Here is a 22,602-nt window from a genome sequence, read left to right as displayed (position 1 = left end):
AAGACCTCTCTCTCTCTCTCTCGGGATACAAACACACTCACGTTGCAAGTTTCAATTACATCATTAGCTCCGGCCAAATGTAGCCTAGACTTAACAAGTGAGATTGTTCTGCCCACTGTGTCAAGAGGAAACACACCCAACCCTCTCCCTCTCCCTCTCTCTCTCTCTCCCTGTCTGGTGGAAAAGAGGGGTGAGCGGGGCTGCGGCCCTGTAATCCAAGACCAGATTTTCATTGGAAGCAAATGCTTTCAATCCGTCGTAAAGACCGGCTCATGTTCAGCAAAGCCTACAATAACAAACCTAGAGGCTCGTCCCGTGTGAGTTAGGAAAACAGGAGCCAACAGCCAGGTACCCGCTCCAAGAACGAGTGTGTGAGCAGTGAGCGAGCGAGTGAGCGAGTGAGGCATGATGAGAAGCATGGAGGGAAAACACAAAGGGAGCAGAGGAATCAAAGGAGAAGTCCAAAAAAGGTGTGGATGCTCTGAGGAAACTAAGTCTGACCTATGGACACACTTCACCTAGACGGGAAGAGGAAGGAGGCGTGGCGGGGAAAGGACGTCAATTTTATTGGCATTTCCATTTTCACTGCAATTTGATACCAATCACCTCTGGAAGGTCTGGGGCTAATGTCTGCTTTTCTTTAACCCCGGCATGCTATGGGAGAGTGGGAGGAGAGGGAAGAGAGGAATTATGGGAGCAAGGAAGTCTGAGGCCGGAGAGAGAGGCGTGGAAGCCGACCCTGCCGCCCGAGTTTGGCCGATGTCAACGGTCTTACCTCAGCTCGGATTTTCAGCGAGTGAGAGTGAGAGGATGAAGCAGGGAAAGAGCGAGTGAGGGAGAGACTGTGTGGGAGGGAAGGAAGCACGGAAGAGGGAGGGATGGTGGAATATTCAGTCAGAGCGGATAAGAGAGAAAGACGAAGTGCAAGCCCCAAGTCAAGCCACTAACAGGTGATGAAGGGTTGGGAAATAATGGAAATGAGAGGGAAGTAATGCTGTCTAACACACTGGAGTGAAGGAAAACCAGAGGCAGACCAGTTAGTCAGTCAGTCAGTCAGTCAGTCAGTCAGTCAGTCGGGCCGCGTAAACATTAATGTGTGTACATTTTTAAACACATTTCTGTCGGTTTTGGTGGCCGATCTTTCAGCAAAGCTCTCCAGAGTGGGCGCGTTTTGAAAAGCACTCGCTCGCTCTCACGTTGTAGCATAGATGGGAAAATTGAGCTTTGTGGAAACGCTGACGTGTAATTGCCATGTGACCTCAGGCGCCTGTCAAGTGAGCCATTTTTGAGAATTCTGACACGCTGTCCCGCTCGTTTCTCCATATTTGCTCTGCTTACGCACCAGACTTTGAAAACGGCTCGGTGGAATTGGAACAAAGCCGTCGGTACAAGAAGCTAACGCGAAAACAGCGATCGAACCTACTACACTGTGAAAGATGCTGTTTATCCAGCAGCAAACCATCTAGTCAGACAGTCAGACAGAGTTCTGCTAGTATAATTAGTCAGTCAGTACGTTACCTAAACAGATGCGCATCCAGCTACTAAGCTGGTCAGGCATAACACAACTTTATCAGTCATCTGGTTAGCTAGTCAGTCCCCCAGTCAGTTAGCAAGCTAGTCAGGCCGTAAGCTAGTCAGCCAAAGAACCAGTCAGTCATTCATGCACACAGACACACACACACACACACACACAGGCTGCCAGGCTCATTAGGAGCATCAGCAGGCTGTAACTGTGGGCCGCGTGAAGCACAGGGCAGCCAGGCTAGCGAGCTCCAGTCTCCCCACGAGGAAACGCCACGGGCACAACTCTGGGCCCGGCCCGCGGATCAGCCGCCGCCACGTCTCTGCGCACGGGTTAGAGGAGGGGCCGAGAGAGAGAGAGAGAGAGAGAGAGAGAGAGGGAGAGATGTGTCGGGGTGTGTGTGTGTGTGAGGGGGGTGGCACTGAATCAATGCAGGACGGTGGGGGTGCGTGTTCGTGTGTGAAGATTGCACGCATGCATGGATGTGCATTGGTCTGTATGTGTGTTTCTCTCGCTTGCTTTCTTTATGCATGTTTCCAGAAGCCAGAAGCTCCCTGAGTGTGTGTGTGTGTGTGTGTGTGTGTGTGTGTGTGTGTGTGTGTGTGTCTGTGTGTGTGTGTGTCTGTGTGTGTGTGTGTCTGTGTCTATGTCTGTGTGTGTGTGTGTGTGTGTGGCAATTAGGGAGCAGGCCAGTGACTGGAAGGAGCCAGGGGCAGTTGAAATGCCCCGGGGCCAACCAAGGGAAGGAATATTTTATCAGTCCCCTCACATGCTGTATACACAAATACACACTCGCACAAACACACACACAGAGACACACACACACATACGGGGCACGAGCAAACAGATAATGACGTAAAAACTAGGTTAGCTTTCTTCATTAGCATTAGCTAAACAGGCACTTCTATGCTCATTCAGCTTCAGTGAGTCTGTTTCAGCGTCTCTCACCACTACACGACTCATTCTTGCCTTTTCCCTCCTTCCTACTTCATTACTTCTCTCTCTCTCTCTCTCTCTCTCTCTCTCTCTCTCCCTCCCTCCCTCTCTCTCTCTGCTGCAGGGTTTGGATGGAGGATTTGCACAGTGGATGAGGAGCAAGTGTTGGGGATTTAGGGGTGAAGCGCTGTTATCTTGCTGCATTGTTGTACGTCTGAAGTTTTCTTTTCTCCGCGCCAAACCACGGCAAACTAATTAAATATCCCTGAGCACAGTTAAACCGGTCTGCTCCATGTCGTCAGGCTGCACGTTTGGTTTGCAGCGCCTCGGCTCCTGCTTCCTCCCTTCCTTACCTCTCCCGTGTCTTAATCAATTCTCAGCATCTGAGTGTCTCAAGGCGTACCCTGACATTATCAAGCACTATCTAGGCTAATCTGTTATGATCTGATTATGAACCGTCCCTCGGCCCGAGACGGAGCTGGGCGCTACCTGCCCCCTCCGTGTGGGCACATGTGCCATTCCGAGGTGTCAGCCTTTTTTCTGCTGCCTGGCAAATTAACAGCCGTGGATTCACCAGTCAGTCATCTGTGAACCGCGAGCTTGTCAGATGTGTCCCTTCCAGCGCGACATGAAAGAATAATGACATTTAGCTTTCTAATAACCGTGTTCTTGCTTCACAGAAGTACAACTGAGGTGAGAATTACAGGTTATTAATACTAGCTTTGGTGCTAGATGCCATAAGTGGGATCCTGTGTGAATCACTTACAGATGGCTAAGCGTTTTCAGATGATATTGTGAGGTTTTATAGGCTGTAGATGGACTGAGAGGAGACAGGCCTTTGAGTTTATTACACAGCATTTAGTCTACGGGCTATTTGGTGCAAGAGAGTGTATTTCACAGTGTGTGAGTGACCTGGATCTGATCTCTCACGGGCCGCTCCTCGAGTTTCACACCACAGAAAGCTCACATGACCCCGGGTTGGCTGCCCAGACAAGGCCCAGGCCTTAGGGGCAGGCGAGCAGAGAAACTCTTACACACACACTCAAAACATGATACACAGAACTCACACATGCTGATGCACATGCACAAAGTGCTCCCTGGTTCTCCCTCTTGACACTCATGTGGCTTATATGGCGGCGCACACACAGAGAAACACACGTTACATTCCCAGAAATCCTCAGAGGGGTAAAGAAGGGCGAGCAAGAGGGAGGGAAGAAGGGAGAGGGGGAAAGGGTGGGAGGTGAGGGAGGAAGAGAAGGGGAAAAAAGTGGCATTTATTGTATTCAGGCCATTCATAAGCTTCAGACTCGTGGGGGTATAGGGGGTAGCAGGCAGTGGGGGGTTCCCTTTGCACGGCTCTGCAGGCCCCTCCCACCTCCAAATATTCAGGACATGCTGGAATTCCGTGCAACGCAATTCCCAAGTAGGGGTGAGCACGCACACACACACACACACACATAATCTCCCCTTTATTACCCCCAAAACAGATCCACACTTAAACACAAACGCACTCACATGCACAATTTCCATAAGATCTTCTATGCAACTTTCCAATGACCACCAAAGTATTCTAAACTAACACACACATGCATGCACGCACGCGCACACGCACACACGCACACACACATACACACACACACACACACACACACACTCTTCAGTACAAAACGCTCTCTGTGACCAATGCTGTTTTGCCTCCCTTTTATTCCAAAAGAGGAGGAGGAGAGAAATCCCCTCGACTATTCCGTGGATAATGACATGCGCTGTCGACAACACAATATGGCTCGTCTAGACTTCCTTTCCTGCCCTTAAAAAGAGACACTCGACTATTTTCAGATCTTTGCTCCATTTCCAGCCGCCGCGTAGAGATTACATCAGTTTGTAGTGTAAATGATTCCTCGCAGAACATACACAGTTTGCGCCAAACCGAGGAAAAAACGGTAACATAGACAGATGAAACTTATCATTATCGTAACAGAAAGGAGGAAATTGCCAGGTAAACAGTTGGGGAGAGGTAAGTAATTGCTTCCTGTAATCAAAGACAATTGCATTGAAATAATTACAGTAAATAATGAGTGCAGTGCAATAACAAAGCAGTTATTTTCAGTGATGACAGCGGAGTGGATCGCTGCTGACAGATTCAATAATGAGAGTAACCGGTGAGTCATTTACATGGCCTATTTGTAATTAAAGCACACTGGAGACTTGTTGTTGGGAGAATTTTGCACCAAGTTCAAAGCGATTATTTAATTTGTGGTGATGATTTGTGGCTGATTTCGCCGACGTGCCACCAACTGATGCTTTAAGTCCAACGTGAAGATGCCAATTATTCTGTTTACTCATTAATTCAAAATGTGTGTCTGCGAGCTTCAGGTCTGTGAGGGATTAAGTGTGTGAGGTGAAAGTGTGTGTGTGTGTGTGTGTGTTTGTGTGTCTCTGTGTATTATGGGTGAGGCCCATCCACTGTTGGGGGGAGGGACTGTTGACATAGCCATAGGTGATGGCAAAAATGTCAGTGTAAATGTGACTGCTCTCTCTGTGCCATTTCCCTGTAAAGGGTCATCACCACAGGCTGCCTCACACGCTGGAAACTGCCTCAAGCGCGGGGGCACCGACACGACATTAAACTCCAGCATGCCTCCACGCGCACACACACACACACACACAACGCCACTGCCTTTTATTCCCGCTTTCAGTTCAGTAGAGAGAGAAAGAATGGGAAGGAAGAGAGCGAAGGTATAACCTAAAATGAAAGTGTAGGTCCATGAATTTACCCTTTCATGTCGAGCACGTTGGCCGTGTAAGTATTGATTTTTTCCCTCTCGCCTTTGTGCTGCCGCGTTCTCTTTTCTAACTTGAAGATAGGAGGCCAGTGCTGGTTCAAATAGGAGCACTTTGAGGGGAGGGGGGTGCTCTTGTAGATTGTCTGTCTCGGAGAAGGGAAGCCCTCGCTCACACATGCACACACACACACACACACACACACACACACACACACACACACAAACACACACAGATCCAGAAGGTCCCCCGAAATCTTGGCCCCATTTTTGCCGCTTTCGCTTTCGCACTCTTAACTCTCACCCTCTCGTCGATGCCGCTGCCTCTCAGATGGCTTGCGACACCTTCCACTCGCCAAGAGAGGGAAGAGAGAGAGAGAATAAAAGAGTCGACCGCGGAGGAAGAAGCGAAGGGGCAAAGGGATGCAAGAGAGGACAAGGACCACAACAAAAGCTAAAAGCCACTTAACAGCACAATGGCGTGGCAGCCCTCTGCAAACGTCAGCTGATGCACTGAAGGGCGTTCCAGAGTCCTTCAGCGCCGACACGGGACAAAGACAGAATCCTAAAGAGGGAAACCTTCAGCAGGATTTAAGGAGAGACTTCCCACTTCAACTTACAGACATCTGGTGTAAATGCACACTTTCACTACCAGTAAACTAGATTTACTTGTGAAAGCCCTCTAATGAAACATCAAAGATAAACATAAAATCATCCTGCACTCTGTGTTAACGCATCTTTTCAGGGCAGATGTTAATCTGAGAACCTTCTATTAGGCTGAAGCCTCCTTGAAATTTGAAATGGTAGCGCCGTCCGCCCTGCACCAGCCCGATATTTGACTTCTTGAAGACTTCTAACAACCTTTTTGCTCCATTTTACCAACTAAAATTAAGCCAAAACACAACATGTCAGTCTATTCTCTCTGTAATCACCCTGTTTGGGTGTTGGTGCCATTGAGCAAACCCGAGAAGTCAGGAAGTTTATTTTTCAGACCTTCTCTCTCTCTCTCTCCCTCTCCCTCTCCCTATCTCTCTCTCTCACTCACTTGCTCGCTCAGTCCCTTTTTCCACATGGTAGCTATCTTCATGACACAGCCTCTGATAAGCGCTCATAATGCAGCAGGATTTTCCCACTCGTGCTAACCTATCTGTACCAGCCAAACTGCAGCATGTAGTTAGATAATATAGGAACGCTAACCCCGCGGTGGGACGAGCTAATAATAGTGCGTCGGCTTCCAGTGGAGTTTTTGGAATAACACAGGGTTTTAGTATTGCGAGGAAGTATAATACACTCAGCACCCACGGGCTAAAGTTACAGAGGAGGTGGTGAGGAAAAGAGGATAAGTCGTTTTGTGAGTTACAGCCTGCTCTGTTTTAATACTTTTGCTTGGTGCATTTGTATTTTAGGGATTTTAGCTGATTTACAACGAACAAACAGGAGGCTTTAATGGTGGCTGACACCCACTGGCTATAGTGAGGATCAAGCCTGTGATGTTTTCCTGACAGGACGGGCTCAAAAGTCAACCGTGCCGCCTCCAATAAGTAATAAATAATACGCAAAGTATATGTGCTGCATGTCCGCCGCCCTCTCCTTGTCTGTGTGTCTTGATAGGCACAGGATGTGGTCTTGTGGGGATGTGGGGGATTTGTAGTCCTATCAGCTGCCCCATACGTGGGCCAGATAAGGTTTTCGGGGGGGACAGAGGAAAAGGAAGCGAGTGGGCGCACAGCAGGCCTACTTCCTGTGGCACTTGGGCCCATGTGGACGGCAGCGATATGCCCCCCCGTGGATGCCGGCGCTCTTGTGACACACTCCCACCGGGTTACTTCCTGAAAGAGGCAGCCCTCTCCTGGGGGTGACTTCCTGTAAGACTCTGACCCCTCTGCCGCTACTTCCTCCAGAGAGAATCTCAGCCGAGCAAAGACCTAAGACTGCCCCTGGGAGCTTGAGTATACAATATAGATGCACGGTAAGTGTGTGTTTGTGTGTGTGTGTGTGTGTGTGTGTGTGTGTGTGTGTGTGTTTAGTCCAAAGGTTATCACTGATGAGAATCCCCCTGGTCCCTCCCCATCTCTTTGAGTTTCACTGGCTCAGAGCGAGTGGCAATGATCAGGTTTCATCCAAATGTGTGGTTGTGTGTGTGCACCACAAGAGGCATGCCTGGTGTGGCTTTGCAAACACAAAAACAAACGCCCTCTCCTGCCCCCCCGACCACTGCTTTTGTGTTTACCTATTTGTTATCTACCCTAACCCATCCTCCTCCTGTCTTTCTCCTTATCTCTCAGCTCAATCCCTCTAGCAGGTATCCATGTCAGAAAAGACCAAGTGGAGGAGAGGAGGGGGCATGGAGGGCAGCATGTTTGGCCTGGGTCAACCTCAGGTCAAGCTTTGGCCCAGTGTGTGTCACATAACACACACAAAATGTCCCCAACAGCACAGATACATTTTTAACGGACACGTCAGCTATTGACGGGATCAAACCTGTGACCCCTTCAGTCACAGGTCGAGCTCTTCGCACTTTCCGGATCACAGCGGATAGATCGGGGGGGAAAGCTATTTACTGAGGCAACCAATTAAAACGAACGTGAGCGCCTCTGACTTGTGAGGGACGAAGGAGTCAGGTACGATGTGTGAGTGCGGGGTTTATCAAATAAGCGGCGACAAAAATTAAAGTAGCTTCGACCCATATTCCCGCGATTTAAAGAATCCTGGGGGATGCCGGCTTTGAGCAAATATGGCACTTCTGCTGGTGTTTTGCCGGCATGAAATTGGCTTTGTGTGGGTGTCGTTTGGAGAGCGGGCTGGTAAATTCTCCAGTTCTTTTGTTAGGGAAGAAGGAAGGAGGGGGGGGGGGGGCTCCATGCATAATGTTCTTAGCCAGGGAGGTCTGGAAACTGTGTCCATAAATTGAATTATTTCAATTTGAGAGAGAGAGAAAGAGAGAGAGAGGAGAGAGAGAGAAGGAGAATAATGGAGAGGGGCTATGAGCTTGTGTGCACTGCATTTACATGTGAACGTATGCATGGTGTATGTTGATGGAAAGAGAGAGAGGGAGGGGGAGAGAGAGAGAGAGAGAGAGAGAGAGAGAGAGAGAGAGAGAGAGAGAGAGAGAGAGAGAGAGAGAGAGAGACTATGGGGCTCATATTTACAAGTGAGAATACAAACCCAGTTGCATGAGATTAGAGAGGCCAAATGTTACCTTACAGCTGGAAGCTATAGAGGATTTAAAAAGCACCGCTGACGCCTGAGTGAGGACGGAAACCGTATGGATTCTGTGGATTCTGTGTCTTATTTGAAGGGAAAGTAAAAACACTTTGTCAGGCTGAGCCGTTTATATCCTTTAAACGTTTAAGATCGGAAGTCGGGTCGGTAGTAAAAACAAATACTCGTACATTGAGTATCAACACGGCGAGATGAAAATGTTTTTTAAAAATGCTGAAACAACAGATACCAGTGTGGGTGTGTTTGTGGAGAGAGAGAGAGAGAGAGAGAGAGAGAGAGAGAGAGAGAGAGAGAGAGAGAGAGAGAGAGAGAGAGAGAGAGAGAGAGAGTGGTGTGTTTTTGGGCGGGTGGGGGGTGAAAATATTCCTGACACAATATAAATGGTTGGGGGACCATATGGCAAACTGGCAGCAAGCTATTTATCCTTATCCTCTTTGGAGGCTAAAATTAGCACTTCGCTGTTTGTAGCTTTAAGCTGGACTCCAACCACTGTGATGGGGCTAATAATACAGCAAAAACAGCCCAGCTGGCACAATTACTCCTCCTCTGCTACCTTGTTTCTATCTTTATCTCCTCACGCCTCCTCCTGGCGTCTGTCCATGTCCCTCCATCATCTCCATCTCTTAGCCTCTCCCGCGCCGCCTTTGCTCTCGGCGGAAACTGTGCAAAAATGTGTCATGTTCTGACCACTCCGTCCTACATTTCCAGAGTAAATCTCAGCAAAAGCGGGTATATTAATATAGCATAAGTAGCTATCACTCCAGCCAGGTTCACTTATAAGCACATATGTCAGGAAAGCCTGGATTTCCTGAACAGGAACCCCCTCGGCTAGCTTAAGAGCGTAGGATGATGGGGCTAATCTCTTTATCAAAAGCTTAAATAAACGTTGGCACTCTGCGTGTGTGTGTGTTTGTGTAAGTGTGTGTGTGCGTACGTGTGTATGCTAGTTGCCTATGTGTGTGTGTGTGTGTGTGTGTGTTCTTGTGCGAGCCAAGGGGCCAAACAATGCCATTCCAGTGAACAACGTGCTAATACCCTGTTTATTTGCTCTCACCATCTCACTCTCCATCATTCAACTCCTCTTTCCTCTCTTCTACCAACCCCCAGTGAATGACCACACGGACACACACACACACACACACACACACACACACACACACACTGTGGTCACTGAAGAGACTCTTCAGCTTTCTCAATGTTTTTCGGGGGTTTAGATGTATGAATTAGCAAAAACGAGATGAGTGAAAGCAGCCGCACTGAGCAGCACGTGTGAGCTTCATGAGGCAAAACACACATTTATGTGTCAATTCACAAAGTAACACGAGACAACAAACAAAACAATCTAACTAGCAAATAACCCTTTTGCATCTCTCTCTCTCTCTCTCTCTCTACTTTAACACCTTGCATATGTCCACATGCAAATGAAACACAAATAAGCTCATTGTCCTTCTCCATTATTCTCTCTCTCTCTCTCTCTCTTTCTCTCTCTCTATCCCTCTAATTGAAATAATACATAATAATTGTGTGTGTGTGATTCTAGACACACACACAAACACACACACGTATACTAATAATTTCACAAACAAATGAGCCTGCTTCAATTTCCAGACTACCAGCGTCCTCATTCATTTGCGCGAGTGTATTACCACATCTCCACTTGTTTACACTTGCAAATCAAAGCTGCAGAGTTTCACTGGAACAGTTGATATCCAGTCATTAGACAAAAGTGGCACCTTTTTAAAAAAAAGATGATTACATGTTAATTAGGATGCTTCACCTAGAAATAACACACCGTGGAGTGTTTGAATGACAAAATGTTGTTTTAGAGGGCCTGAATGTGTACAGCATCCTATCACAACTCACAATTTCTATGTCATCTATACTTTAATGCCTGATCTCACATACAGTCAACAGGAAACACAGAAGATTTTTAAGAGCTTGTTGTCACCATGTTTACACGTTGAAGGTCTTTGGTCATAATCTGAAGAAGAGACACTTGACGCGGCACAAAGGAGTGTATGTATGCAAATAGTATCTTTTAGCAAACACCAGTAATTAGATATCGACATTTGGCATTCACGCCAGTCGCAAATTAAAGAAGAGCGCTTCCTGTAAACAGACAGCGAGAATGTGTCTACATCATTAGCGTGCCACAATTATAGCATGGGAGCTAAAGATACATTTCCCTCCCGCTTTGCACTCCCTCGCCGGAGCAAATGAAGTAGAACCTCCTTTTTCCAAATGAGCGGCTGCTGTGCCCTCCTTTGGAGCAGCAGCCAACTGTGTGGTGTGATCCAAGAGCATTTATGTGTGCCATAAGTACGACAACACAACAAGGAGGGAAACAGGGAAAAAGCATGCGCAAAGACAAGAGAAGAAGAGACGAAGACGTTCAAAATGAAACGTGTCTGGAGCAAACGAGCGCTCGAGAAAATAGAGAGCAGAGCTAGTTTGTGTGTGTGTGAGCATGACACGGATGAATATGTATTTCATGTAAATGGTGCACACCAGGCACCCCGTAATGGCCTGGGCCAGACTTTGCATTTCTTTGGTCATGCAAACACGCCCACATGTGAACCGACAAGACAAGAACGGCGGAGAGAACGCCGGACAGAGTTCAAATCATACAAAACATTCTTATTCGCCTCCGGATCGTGCGACCGATTCCTCCCAATTGACGTTGAAGGAGTGGATAGAGAGAAAGAAGATGGGAGGAGAAAATCACAGACGGATCGCATGCAAACTTGATGCTCCTATGACACACGCACACACGGAGCACACATACATCTGAAAGTTAAACAGTCAAATTAGCAGCTGACATCTTATCACAGTTATACGGCTCTTATCTCCTTGCGGGCGACGATAAAAACGCAAACTCGCAAAAGCAGAGCGATTCAAGTGTGAAAGAGAAGAGAGGAGAGGAGAGGAGAGGAGAGGAGAGGAGAGGAGATCACTCTCTTGTGTTTGTGACTCTTTGTGCGATGTGACCATGGGCAGGGTGACACTGGGCTTAATCCCAAACGCAAACTGACCTCCTGCTGTGGGAACCTGATACAATTTCCTCTTTTCTTTGAGGGGGGGGGGGCAAACCCAGGCCATGCCAAGTGCACTTATTACACACGGAGCAATAAAAAGTCGTCCAGGGCGAGCGACTACACGCTAGATGAGTCGTGGGCCGCGGTCGTAAACGCTTCAGCAGCAGAGAATGAAGAAGGTCGCGATTGGCTGCTGAAAGGCCAAACATCTCTTTTTCCCACGTAAGCGCAGATAATAATGTTTGCGATGCCGTAAACGCAGTTAAGGCTTAATAAACATCGCTACCGGCAACGGCGAGCCGTCGTGGGATGGGATGTTCTCGCTCTCCACACAATTACCCTCGACACCTTTCAGATATCGATTTTCATAAACAGCCGTGAGAACAGAAAGTTATGTCCATAACTCCTGCGACCCTGCCGGTGTTAGAGAGGGAGAGAGAGAGAGAGGGAGAGGGAGAGAGTGAGAGAGAGAGAGAGAGAGAGACGGGAACATGCCTATACACAGGAAGAGACACATGCTTACACACACGCACACACACACACATTTGCCTTTAACCCCCTGAGGGACGTATAGAGCGAGCTCCAGCTGACCCGGGCCACGGCTCCTTCACCTCTGAACTGGCAGAGGAGACTTCTCTGTTTGCTAGCAGTGCACACACACGCATCAATACACACTCTCTCAATATACACACTCTCTCTCTCTCTCTCCCTCTTTCTCTGTCTCTTTCACTATATCCTTCCTTCTCTCTCCTCTCATCCCTCATTTGGCCGCTGCAGGCTTTGTCTCTTCCCCCTCTTACCGCCACCTCTCCTCTACATCACTCGGAGGAAATCAAAGGGAGAAACTGGGCCTGCATGTGTGTGTGCCAGCTCCTTATCCACACCTCCAGTAACACACACTGTGCCCAGACTAATCAAGGCAGCCGCACACCTTTTATCTGCCCACAGCAACCTGGCATCTAAACTGATTACCGGGAAAGCTGGACGCCGCTAAGACAATTACTGGACTCAGGATCGTCCTCCATGATGTCTAGACAACGTCTAGACAACCTACATGTCAAACTTCCCAGCACAGATTCTATTAAGCTCTATGAGTGTCTGTTAATAACAGTAGATTTGTGTCTTTGTCTGTGTGTATTTAAGAAAAACAATATAAAACAATGAAGTACCCTCAAAACTGGGCACACAGTGTTTCATATTATGTGTAAAAAGTGCAAATTGTTCATATCGTGGATGTGATTTTCCCACCATCACTCAATAAGTATTACAGCTAATTATCATTAACAAAACAACATCAAAGAGAGTTTTGTGATTGTTGTTTGTGCACCAATGCTGTCAATTCATAACAAGTTGTGTAAGGATACTGGGAGAGAAAAGGCTGGTGAGAGAGGAGTACACACACACACACACACTCACACTCACAGCTCTCCTTTCCAGTCTACTGGACAATCGGACCAATTAATGGGTGACTTTGAGCGAGGCCACGTGAAGCCGAGTGATTGGCCGAGCCGAGCCTGGCCTCTGATTGCCTGGCACCTCCGTCCGTGTCCCCGTCTGCCCGCCCCGGGCCTGGAAAGCGGCCAATCAGGAGACAGAGAGCCTCGGCTCCGCTCTGGCCTGACCTTGTTACAGGGCAGCGAGGCCACAGGGCGGGCGGATGGATGGATGACAACACCAGGAATATTGCAATCGATGAGGATTCAGGAACAGCGAAAGGTTTCAGATGAAAGACAGCAAACAAACCTCATCCAACCAGGAAAACCTACTCAGATAAACTCCATTTATTCATTTGTTTTCTGTCATTTCTGCTCAGATTCATTCACATCCCTCAGTCAGTCAACATCAATATCAGACTCCATCTATTAAGTTGAATGATTCTGCAGGTAAATTAGAATAATTCGCTCAGGAACAAAACGATCTCACGAGCTCTAAAAATAGCCGCTTGCCTCGGTGCATTCATGAGGCCGTTCACACAGCAGACGTGAACATAACGGGAATAATACATTTGGTGTCGAACATTTTAGAAAAATAAAAAACGCCCTGAGGTGGATGTCAGACTGAGAGAACAGTGAGGTCGCTCCTCTCCACAGCAGCAATGTATGCAGACAATAACACGTGGCCTCACAGGGTGCTGTTTGCCTTGGCGCAGCGCTCTGTACTCTTTACAAAAGCTCTGGTAATTGGTGATACATATCTAATATCGCCAGTCATCGCCTTTCTCCCTGGACGTTTCTGACTGCGGCAGAGGGGAAACCCTGTAGCTTTCACCAAACACGAGGAACGCTCGGCACTCCGGCTGAACCGAGTGTTATTCTGTTTCCCTCCCACCCACCCTCCTCGCTGCTCGTCTGGCCCTCGGAGAAGCCAGGGGATGTCCTTACAAATTCACACAGGCAAAGAGGAGCACTTTATTCTGGGAGAAGAAGAGAGAGCCCCGGTCATGTCCGTAAGGGACCCACAACGCAGGCATACATGATGTGTGAGCTTCTCTGCTGCCCTCCGAGCGTTACTCTTCACAGAGACGCCTGATCCCGAGCACAACAGCTCCAGCTCGGCTTCTCCACGGTGCTTCTGGGTATTAAACAAAGGGGCCTGTTGGTAGGAGCGAGCTAGCAAACAGCTGGGCTAATAGAGTGGGACTAATTAACTACAGCAACCGCTCTCTGACTCGCCCTGTCGAAGCTTGCCCGATGTTTACAAAGATCTCCGGGAGAAAGGGAGGAGGAGGAGGAGGAGGAGGAGGAGGAGAGAGCTTCTTCTTTGTCTGTTCCTAAGGGAGAGACCCAGAACAGATTTTAATGACATGTGTGAAGCAAATGTGATCCTCCCTCCATTTTTATCCTGACCGCCAATGGAATTTGCTGCTTAAAAAAAAAGAGATACCACCAATATTGCAGTCAAAGCTTGAACACCCATAACCATAAGCAGCCACCATAGAAGCATCATTGCCACATGCGACAAAACACATTTCTCACATTCTCGCTATGACACCAGAAAACCACTAAATGGCAAAACAGCTCTGAACACAAAGTCTGAGGCTTATCATTTAATATCCGACTTAAAAACAAGTTTATAATTAAGACTTTTCCATATACAGATGGGCAGTGATGCATTCAGGGGCGGGTTAGCATGTGTTTGTCTCCGGAATACCCGGAGAAAACGAGAGGAGAGCAGAGTTCACTCGTTAAAGGCAGGAGCCCTCAGCCATCCGGCATCCTTCCATCCTCGGAGCTGATTCGCTCTGCTGGAGGGCGAGGATGGAGGGAGGAAGAGGGCAAACATGGAGAGAGAGAGAGAGAGAGAGAGAGAGAGAGAGAGAGAGAGAGAGAGAGGAGGAAAGGGAGGAAGGGGAGAGTGCAAGGGGGAGATGGTGGATTGATAGATTGAGGAGTCTACAGGGTGGATAAGGATGGATGAATGCGAGAACGAGAGAGTGAGTGAAGGAGAGGAAGTTATTAGACATGTGCAGGAGGAAGGAAAGGAAGGAAGAGAGAGCGAGTGAGAGAGAGTGATAGAGAGAAAGGTCAGTGAGTAAGCAATCTGCAGAAGGTAGAAGAGGGGCGTCAAGGAAAAACGTACACGAGTAAGAATGTGAGCAAAGAGTAAGAGGAGAAGAAGAAGTGGACGAACAAGAGAGGCAGAGAGAGAGGAAGGGAGTGAAAGTGCAACACGTGCAAAGATTAGAGTGACGGGGAGAGAAGGACAGAGGAGGGAAATGAAGACGAGAAGAAAGAAACAACACAGACAAAACAAAGTGAGGAGAAAGCAAATAAACAGAGTAAGAGACAGTGGGAGGAGAGAGAGAGAGAGAGACACACACACGGGACATAGAAGGAGAGGAAGAGAGAGAGTAGGTGGGTGACAAGGGAGAAGGGGAGAAGAGAAGGAGGATGTGAAGATGCAAGAGAGGAAGAGGAGGAGGAGAGCGAGGGAGGAAAGAGGCCAAGCAAAGAGCCAAACAGATAAATAACCAGCTTACCGGGATTATCAAGTGGCTGACGCGTAATTTAGCCCAGCCGACATGATCGTAACCCACAGAACCCTAAACCCAGTCCAACATGGCCGCCGCCCGTGTTTGCTGTGGTTGCCACGGCAGCAAACACCATATTTACATCGTTTTTACTGACGCACGCAACTTTAAACCCGAGCTAATTTGATTTAACCATTTTAAGGAACACTACAGGTAGCACACACACACACACACCTCACGTTTAGCTCAGAACTCACGTGTGGCACTCGGAATCAAAGCGCCTCTTTCATTCAACGGAACACATACACACACAGACACACACACACACTACCCCATGTTTTACCCTCTGGTGAACTTCAACAACAAACAGAAAGCTACAATGGCTGTGAGTGTGGGGGGGTAGAAAGAGATGATGAGAAAGAGACAGAGAGAGAGAGAGAGGGAGAGAGAGAAAGACAGAGAGAGAGAGAGAGAGAGAGACAGAGAGAGAGAGAGAGAGGGAGAGAGAGAAAGACAGAGAGAGGCAGAGAGAGAGAGACAGAGAGAGAGAGAGGGAGAGAGAGAGAGAGAGAGAGAGAGAGAGAGAGAGAGAGAGAGAGAGAGAGAGAGAGAGAGAGGGAGGGTCAATAATTGGAAAGATGTGAAAAATGAAGTGTCAGTTTGGTCAATAGAGGGCAAAGGTCACCGAAGCCAGAGCCCAAAATCAGCACAGAGCACGCTCATTAGAGCAACCACTCAGATTGCTCCTGGCTGCCCCAGATCATTAGTCATCAGACGTGGAGGTGCACACACACACACACACACACACACACACACACACACACAGACCAAATGTTGCTTTGTCTACCCTCTTTGCCTGCCTGTCGCTTCACACACTTTCCTGTCTTTCTGCTCCTCTTCCCCCTCATCCGTGTCTCCGTCCCTCAGCCCGGCTCGTTCTTACCGAGACGGGATGAAGGCGGAGACAATGAAATGAGAGTGTGTGTGTGTGTCGGTATATAAATGGCTGCTGGTTTGAGTGGAGGCACGGCTGCCCTGTGCGCTCCCACCCAGACTCTGCCTCCTGCATCCTGCCTCCTGTCTCCCGTCTCCTGCCTCCTGCCTCCTGGCACTGGCAACCCTGCAAACTGCTCGCCTTGACATCGCCTTCAATAATATATGAAGTTGCTTTTTTGCCTACAGTTTGTTTGCAACGCTGCACCAGCACCACTGACCCACTCTCCCCCACGCTGCTTTATTCTCCCTCACACACACACACACCACACACACACACACACACACCACACACACAGACCTGGCCAGGCATATCTGGTCAAAGTCAGTTGAAATAAATACAAAATCAAATCAGTAAGTATTTACTTCAAAGAACCTAATCTTAATAGCATCTAAAGCATTTTACAAAGTCTAGAATGAAATATAATAACAAATCTTCTTTGACGCCACATGGCAATCACCAATTTTTGAGTTTTGTAAACCATCAAATTTTCCCGCAGCCTTAGAAAGAACAGTTATGGTAGAAAGGTTCTTCAATAAGAGGGTAGACAGAAGAGTCGCTCCCCACACTGACAGCTCTGTGCAGCTCTATACAGCTCTGTACAGCTCTGTGCAGCTCTATACAGCTCTGTGCAGCTCTGTGCAGCTCTGTGCAGTAAACTAGATGTCACATACATCAAACAACACGTATGTCTTGCGGCCATGAGAGGGGAAAGTGTGTGTTCTGGGATAAATTGCGAGCAGATACACGCAAACTGCAACCAACTGCATACCACAGGGTTATCCACTGAGATGAAATGACCTCTTAGACCCTGAAAGGTCCAGAGGTGCTCTTCCAGTAGGTGACCCTCACCTCTGACCTCTGGGGGACAAGAAAAAGACGCAAGGAATGACGTTTGGTTTCTTACCTTGTTCGCTGCTGTTATCGCCGCTGTGTGATGTGTGTCCGCCGCTGGACGGTCCCGGTGTGCCGCCGGAGCGTGTGGACGCCGTGTCGTCGTGATCTCTGTTCCAGGACGTCTATCACAAAGAGAGAGGGAAAGAGAGAGAGAGACTTTGAGTATATGCATAATGATTAAATTTGATGCTTTGATTGTGTGAAAAGAGGGCACAGACGCGTACACACACACACACCCCACACACACTTTCTCTAACTCACGGCACGGTTACATACTACGTAAGCCCCTGCAACAGTCGCACAGAGCGAGGATTATTGGGGCTCAGCGAAAAGAGAGTCTGGGGCGAATAGCGAGCGAAACATGTTGTACGTGTTCCCAGCTTTCTGAGGCATGCAGTCCACGGCTGCCTCCATTTGGCTCAAACCACTAGCAGATGAAAATACAAAACAGCTACAACTTAAGATAGACCAGAGTCAGCGCCAGGGAATGATGTCATCCCAGCAGAGCGGAGCAGGGAGACGGTGGGAGAGAGAGAGAGTGTGTGTGTGTGTGTATGTATGTGTGTGTGGACTTAAAAATGGATTATTTTGTCCACAAATGAGACAGAAGAAAGAAAATAGATGACCACCTCACTGACTAATGCTTCAAATTTCATTTCAGGGAAAATTCTGAGCCAAGACAGAGTTTAAACACACTGCTCTAGAGAACAAAGCAAAACAAAAATAGCACAAGACAGACAAAACCAAAGCTGATTTAAACTTTGACCCCTCACAGGGAAACGTTCACACAAACCCAAGAAATAATAAAGTGCAAGTCCAGGATTGTGACTCAACTCGAATCGACTCAGCTTGATGACCTAAGACCAGTTACTTCCTCCTGGTTAGTTCCATCAAACACAAGCATCTGATTTGTGTGTGTGTGTGTGTGTATGTGTGTGTCTAAAGGGAAAAGCGATGCTCCCAGGCTAGAAGAGTGTCAGCTGTGCACCGGATGGTAGGGAGTGAAATGGTCCAGGCAGGAGAATAAAGTTAAATAACACACACACACCAGCGTGCGCACACACACACGCACATAAACACACAAACCAACAATATGGAGATACGCATACTGTTTCCTCACACACATACTGACTCAGAGTTTCTACTTTACACGCAAACATATACAGAATGAACTGTATGAACGCACACAAACCACACACTGCCCCCTGTGGAGCTGCGACGTACTACCGTAAGTAAACCAGATGTTACTTCTTATCTCTCAATACCTCTGAAAGGCAACATTAGCGCAGAGGACAGGAGAGAAAACAGACTATAAAACACAGGGAAATGGAATCTATGGTCACACACACACACACGGCTAGCTATTACGTGCAAAGACACAACAAACAACACACACACACGCGTGCTCTCAGGCCAGCCCGTGTGAGCCCGTCACTGCCTCTTCAAATCAAATGAAGCCGATATGGAGGGGCAATGTGGCGTTTGCATCACGCTTTGAGTGCTACGTGACGAAATGAGTGATAGAAACCCGCAGAGAGGAAGGGGAGGCGGGGGGGACGCGCTGGAGAACAACTGGTTTCAATTGGAAGTCTGTGCGAGGCTCTGGCCCTCTGAGAAAGAGTTGGAGCCGAGTTTAGAGTTGTGAAAAAGAAAAAAAACAACCCCTACACATTAATTCACGACACAGGGTTTGCTTTAAATAACATAAAATGGCAGAAAAGAACATACAAGTCAGCAAATTCAACACATTTGGGGTCTATTAGGGTGCGTTTGATGTTCCTAGGCTATGAAATTATAATCCAGCGCTTACATGGAAGATATAATCGCCGCTTTCCAAATTAGGCTCCGAGGCTTTGCACCAAAGGGGGAACAAAGGCGCAACGGGGACGACGTTCGGGCAGATAAACCTCGATCCTGGTGAGGATAAGACACGGAGGGGATCCTTTTTTCCCACCTCTTTCAATTCCGTACAGCGGCGGATAATGAAACGCCAGCGCGTGACCGCATAGCTCCGGAGAACATCAGAAGTGAGGTAATCCAGAACACATGCTCAGCACGCAAACGGTTAACGCGCGCTTTTGCCAGCTCCTCCTTTTCTTTCTCTGTTCACTAAAATGAGCAGCGCTTGTTTATTCAGAGCTCGTCGTTGCGGAGAAGAACGACGCGGCACCCTGGAGACCTCCAACACTAAGAACTGAAACACCCCTGAGCCTCAACTTACAAGATGGATATGTTTCCTTTTTTTTTATATTAATTCTGTAACAAATTCCTATTGAAAATATAATTATAAAGAGGTGGAGGGGGGGAAATGGCAAACCAAAGCATTAGCTGTAATTGAACAAAAGAGCGCTTTGCCTGCTGGGAGGTGGCCCGCCAAGGCCTCATGGGAAAGGGGGCGGGGCTGAGGCAGGGCCTGGTGGCATCTCCACGGGGACGGGGGAGTTTATTTATAATCACAGGCCACCCTCGCCCTCGCATGGAACAGGCCGAGCGATGACGCAACATGCAATTAATACACACAGATCACACAAATACATACCGATACACACATGTCACAATAGAACACACCACTAAGACCACTGTCTCACACACACACACACACACACACACACACACGCAAGCAGGCAACACAAAACCCTTTTATATCTGCCTTGCGTAAACTTCCACGGCAACATCACGCAGTCGTCATGTTGACAGTCCCCCGCTTGAACAAATGCACACACCTTGACGGCAAAACACACAACGTCAATGAACCACACGCACCCTGAGCCAACAGGACGGCGGCAGCACAGCCGCCGCCGTCGCACAATGGACCGGTCCACCTTTGCAATATTGAAACATGCAAATTTGGCGTATGAACGGATGCATGAACATAGAATGCTGGAGGAAAGAGAGTGAGAGAGACAGAGAGAGACAGGTAGAGAGGTAGACAGGCTGAGAGAGAGTCTGTCCCTCCGCACACACACTCCATTTATTCAATGTCCCCTTAATGAGCCGCCATGGATTTGCTCTCTCCCTCTCTCCCTCTCTCCCTCTCTCTCCCTGTCCGTCGCAGGATATAGATTAATTCTGATGCTTAATTGTTGAGTAAATTCAATTTTCCGCGTTCTATTCTGCCTCGCTTTAGCTTAAACTTCTTAAATCCGTGGCGGGTGAGGCACGCAGAGACGCCCTGTTCTGCGTGCCCCCCCCCCCTTCCTTTCCTCTTTTTTTTTCTTCCTCATCGCCATTTCTTCTCCTCTCCACCACCCTAATTCGCCATGAAAAGATTTTCCTTGCTGGAAATACTGATTCCAACTATGATCAGCGAGGCATTCCAATCCAATGCATTCTCATTGTGCCCCGCGTCTAAGATAGCAAGTGGGGGGACGGGGGGGGGGACGGGGTTCCCTCTCTCTCTCTCTCTCTCTTTCCCTCTCCCTCTCTCCCTTTGCCAGGGCCCCCATATCATACATGCGCTCATGCAAGAAATGTTGCCTTGCCAATTCATTTGCAATAATAAAGGAAATGGTTTAGGTTGTTGTGCTTTGCCCCCCCCCCAGCCTCTGAAATATCTTTTGGTGATGATATGGATATTTACTTTTCACTCCATGCCAGCGAGCATGTGGGAATAATCATATGTGCATACTTAACAGCTCAGACATAAATATCCAAATAACCCCCCCTGACACACACACACACACATGTACACGGCTTGTGGTACATCTGAATCAAAGATGACAGTTGGCCGGCTGCGGCTCCATCCCCAGCATGCTCTTGGTGTGCATCTGTTCTGTGCGGTTTGTTTTCTCTAACACCATTTTTGACCTTTTCGCAAACGCCGCTCGCTTCCTCAAGTTGGAATCCGGCATAATGCCATGTGTGTTGTCGCGGCAAAGCGGACAGGCTCGGTAATGCCGGATACACTCTCCACTCTTAGGCTGGTGGAGAGGCTGTTAGTGGGAGGAAGGGGAGGGAGGGGGGGGAGGCCGACCTATTGAACGCTCCTGTTTGCTTTACTTTCCACCCTGACTAGATCAAGCAGGATCTGCCTCTGTGATAACCGGCCGGGCGAGTGCTTCCACCATCACCTCCGCTCTCTCTCTCTCTGCTCCCTCCACCCCTCCGCTGCTACACTGCCGCTTCCCAAAATGAAGAGGGGGTAATAATGGTATGCGTGCTGCAAAGAGAGAGAGAGAGAGAGAGAGAGAGAGAGAGAGAGAGAGAGAGAGAGAGAGAGAGAGCAAAAGGCCCCCCTCCCTCTCCCATTCTGCTCTGCACTCCCCTCCTCTCTTTCCCAACTCTTCACAATAGACAAAAGAGGAGAAGAAGAAATAACCTTATAATTGCTGAAGGGGGTGAGGGAGAAAACTGGATTTGGTCTCTTGAGCGAGCAAAGTATGCTACTGCTACGGCGAATAGCCTTCAGGTGCTCTTCAGACGGCTTTTTGAAAAAAAACTGGTGGGTTAACCTCATCGAGACGAGCAAAGATAATTACACGTTTGAGATAATTACCAGAGCTTTCAAAGTCCGTTTGGATGACACTCTCAGAAAATGACAAACTCTCTCTCTCTCTCTCTCTTCTTCTCTGGTCTTCCTAGCTAGCTTCTTGTTTACCATCTGTGAGCGCAAATCCAAACAAAAACATTAACTCGAGTGCTCTCCTCTCCACGCTATCTAACCCCAAACAAAGCATATTCCCTTTCTCTCTCTCTCTCTCTCCCTCCCTCCCTCCCTCCCTCCCCTCTCTCTCTCTCTCTCTCTCTCTCTCTCTCCCCCCCCCCCCCCCTTAACACCCTGTTGCGAATGAAAGGCAGGCGTAATTTCTTAATGACATGTTTTGCTGCGGTTTTGTTAGCCTAGCCTAGCCGGAGTTAGCCACGCCGCGCGCTGGGATGTTCTCGGCGGATCCCTTGGAGACGGGCTTGTTTGTGATGGTGCCCATTGTCAGAGGCTCGCAGGGGGTTAAGGGGGAGAGGAACTTTCCATTAGCTAAGTACACATGTGTTAAGCCAGGTTATTGTTTACTTAGCCAAAGAAACCACAGCAGGCCTCGGGGACGGACATGGCCGCCCATCATAAGTAACATGAGACACAAGCCAGGAACTTTATTCAGAACTGTGATCTCGCAGTAAATTTGACGGCGTGGACACACTCTAATAGTTTTAGGCTGATACACATATGAGGGACTGTAAAGTATTAAAAAGTGTCACGCATCAACACTTTGTCACTCAGTGTGAGGGAGTATGTGTGTGTGAGCAGCTCC

General features: G+C 48.3%; 1 protein-coding gene across 7 annotated transcripts in view; it reads right to left on the bottom strand.

Annotated features, from left to right (window-relative positions):
* Positions 1-22,602, bottom strand: part of LOC143008606 (homeobox protein Meis1) — a 65,216-nt gene that overhangs the window by 17,033 nt on the left and 25,581 nt on the right. For all 7 annotated transcript variants that reach the window (XM_076160447.1, XM_076160446.1, XM_076160449.1 and 4 more), the window contains one exon: positions 17,367-17,478. In XM_076160447.1, coding sequence (XP_076016562.1) covers positions 17,367-17,478 — 112 coding nt within the window. The remainder of the gene's footprint in view (positions 1-17,366; positions 17,479-22,602) is intronic.

The sequence above is a fragment of the Genypterus blacodes genome, unplaced genomic scaffold, assembly GCF_046128005.1.
Source record: "Genypterus blacodes isolate CSIRO-AG114 ecotype Tasmania unplaced genomic scaffold, CSIRO-AGI_Gbla_v1 ptg000105l_1, whole genome shotgun sequence".
Lineage (NCBI taxonomy): Eukaryota > Metazoa > Chordata > Actinopteri > Ophidiiformes > Ophidiidae > Genypterus > Genypterus blacodes.
The sequence above is the reverse complement of the archived record's forward strand: the minus strand, read 5'-3'. Positions and strand labels throughout refer to the sequence as shown.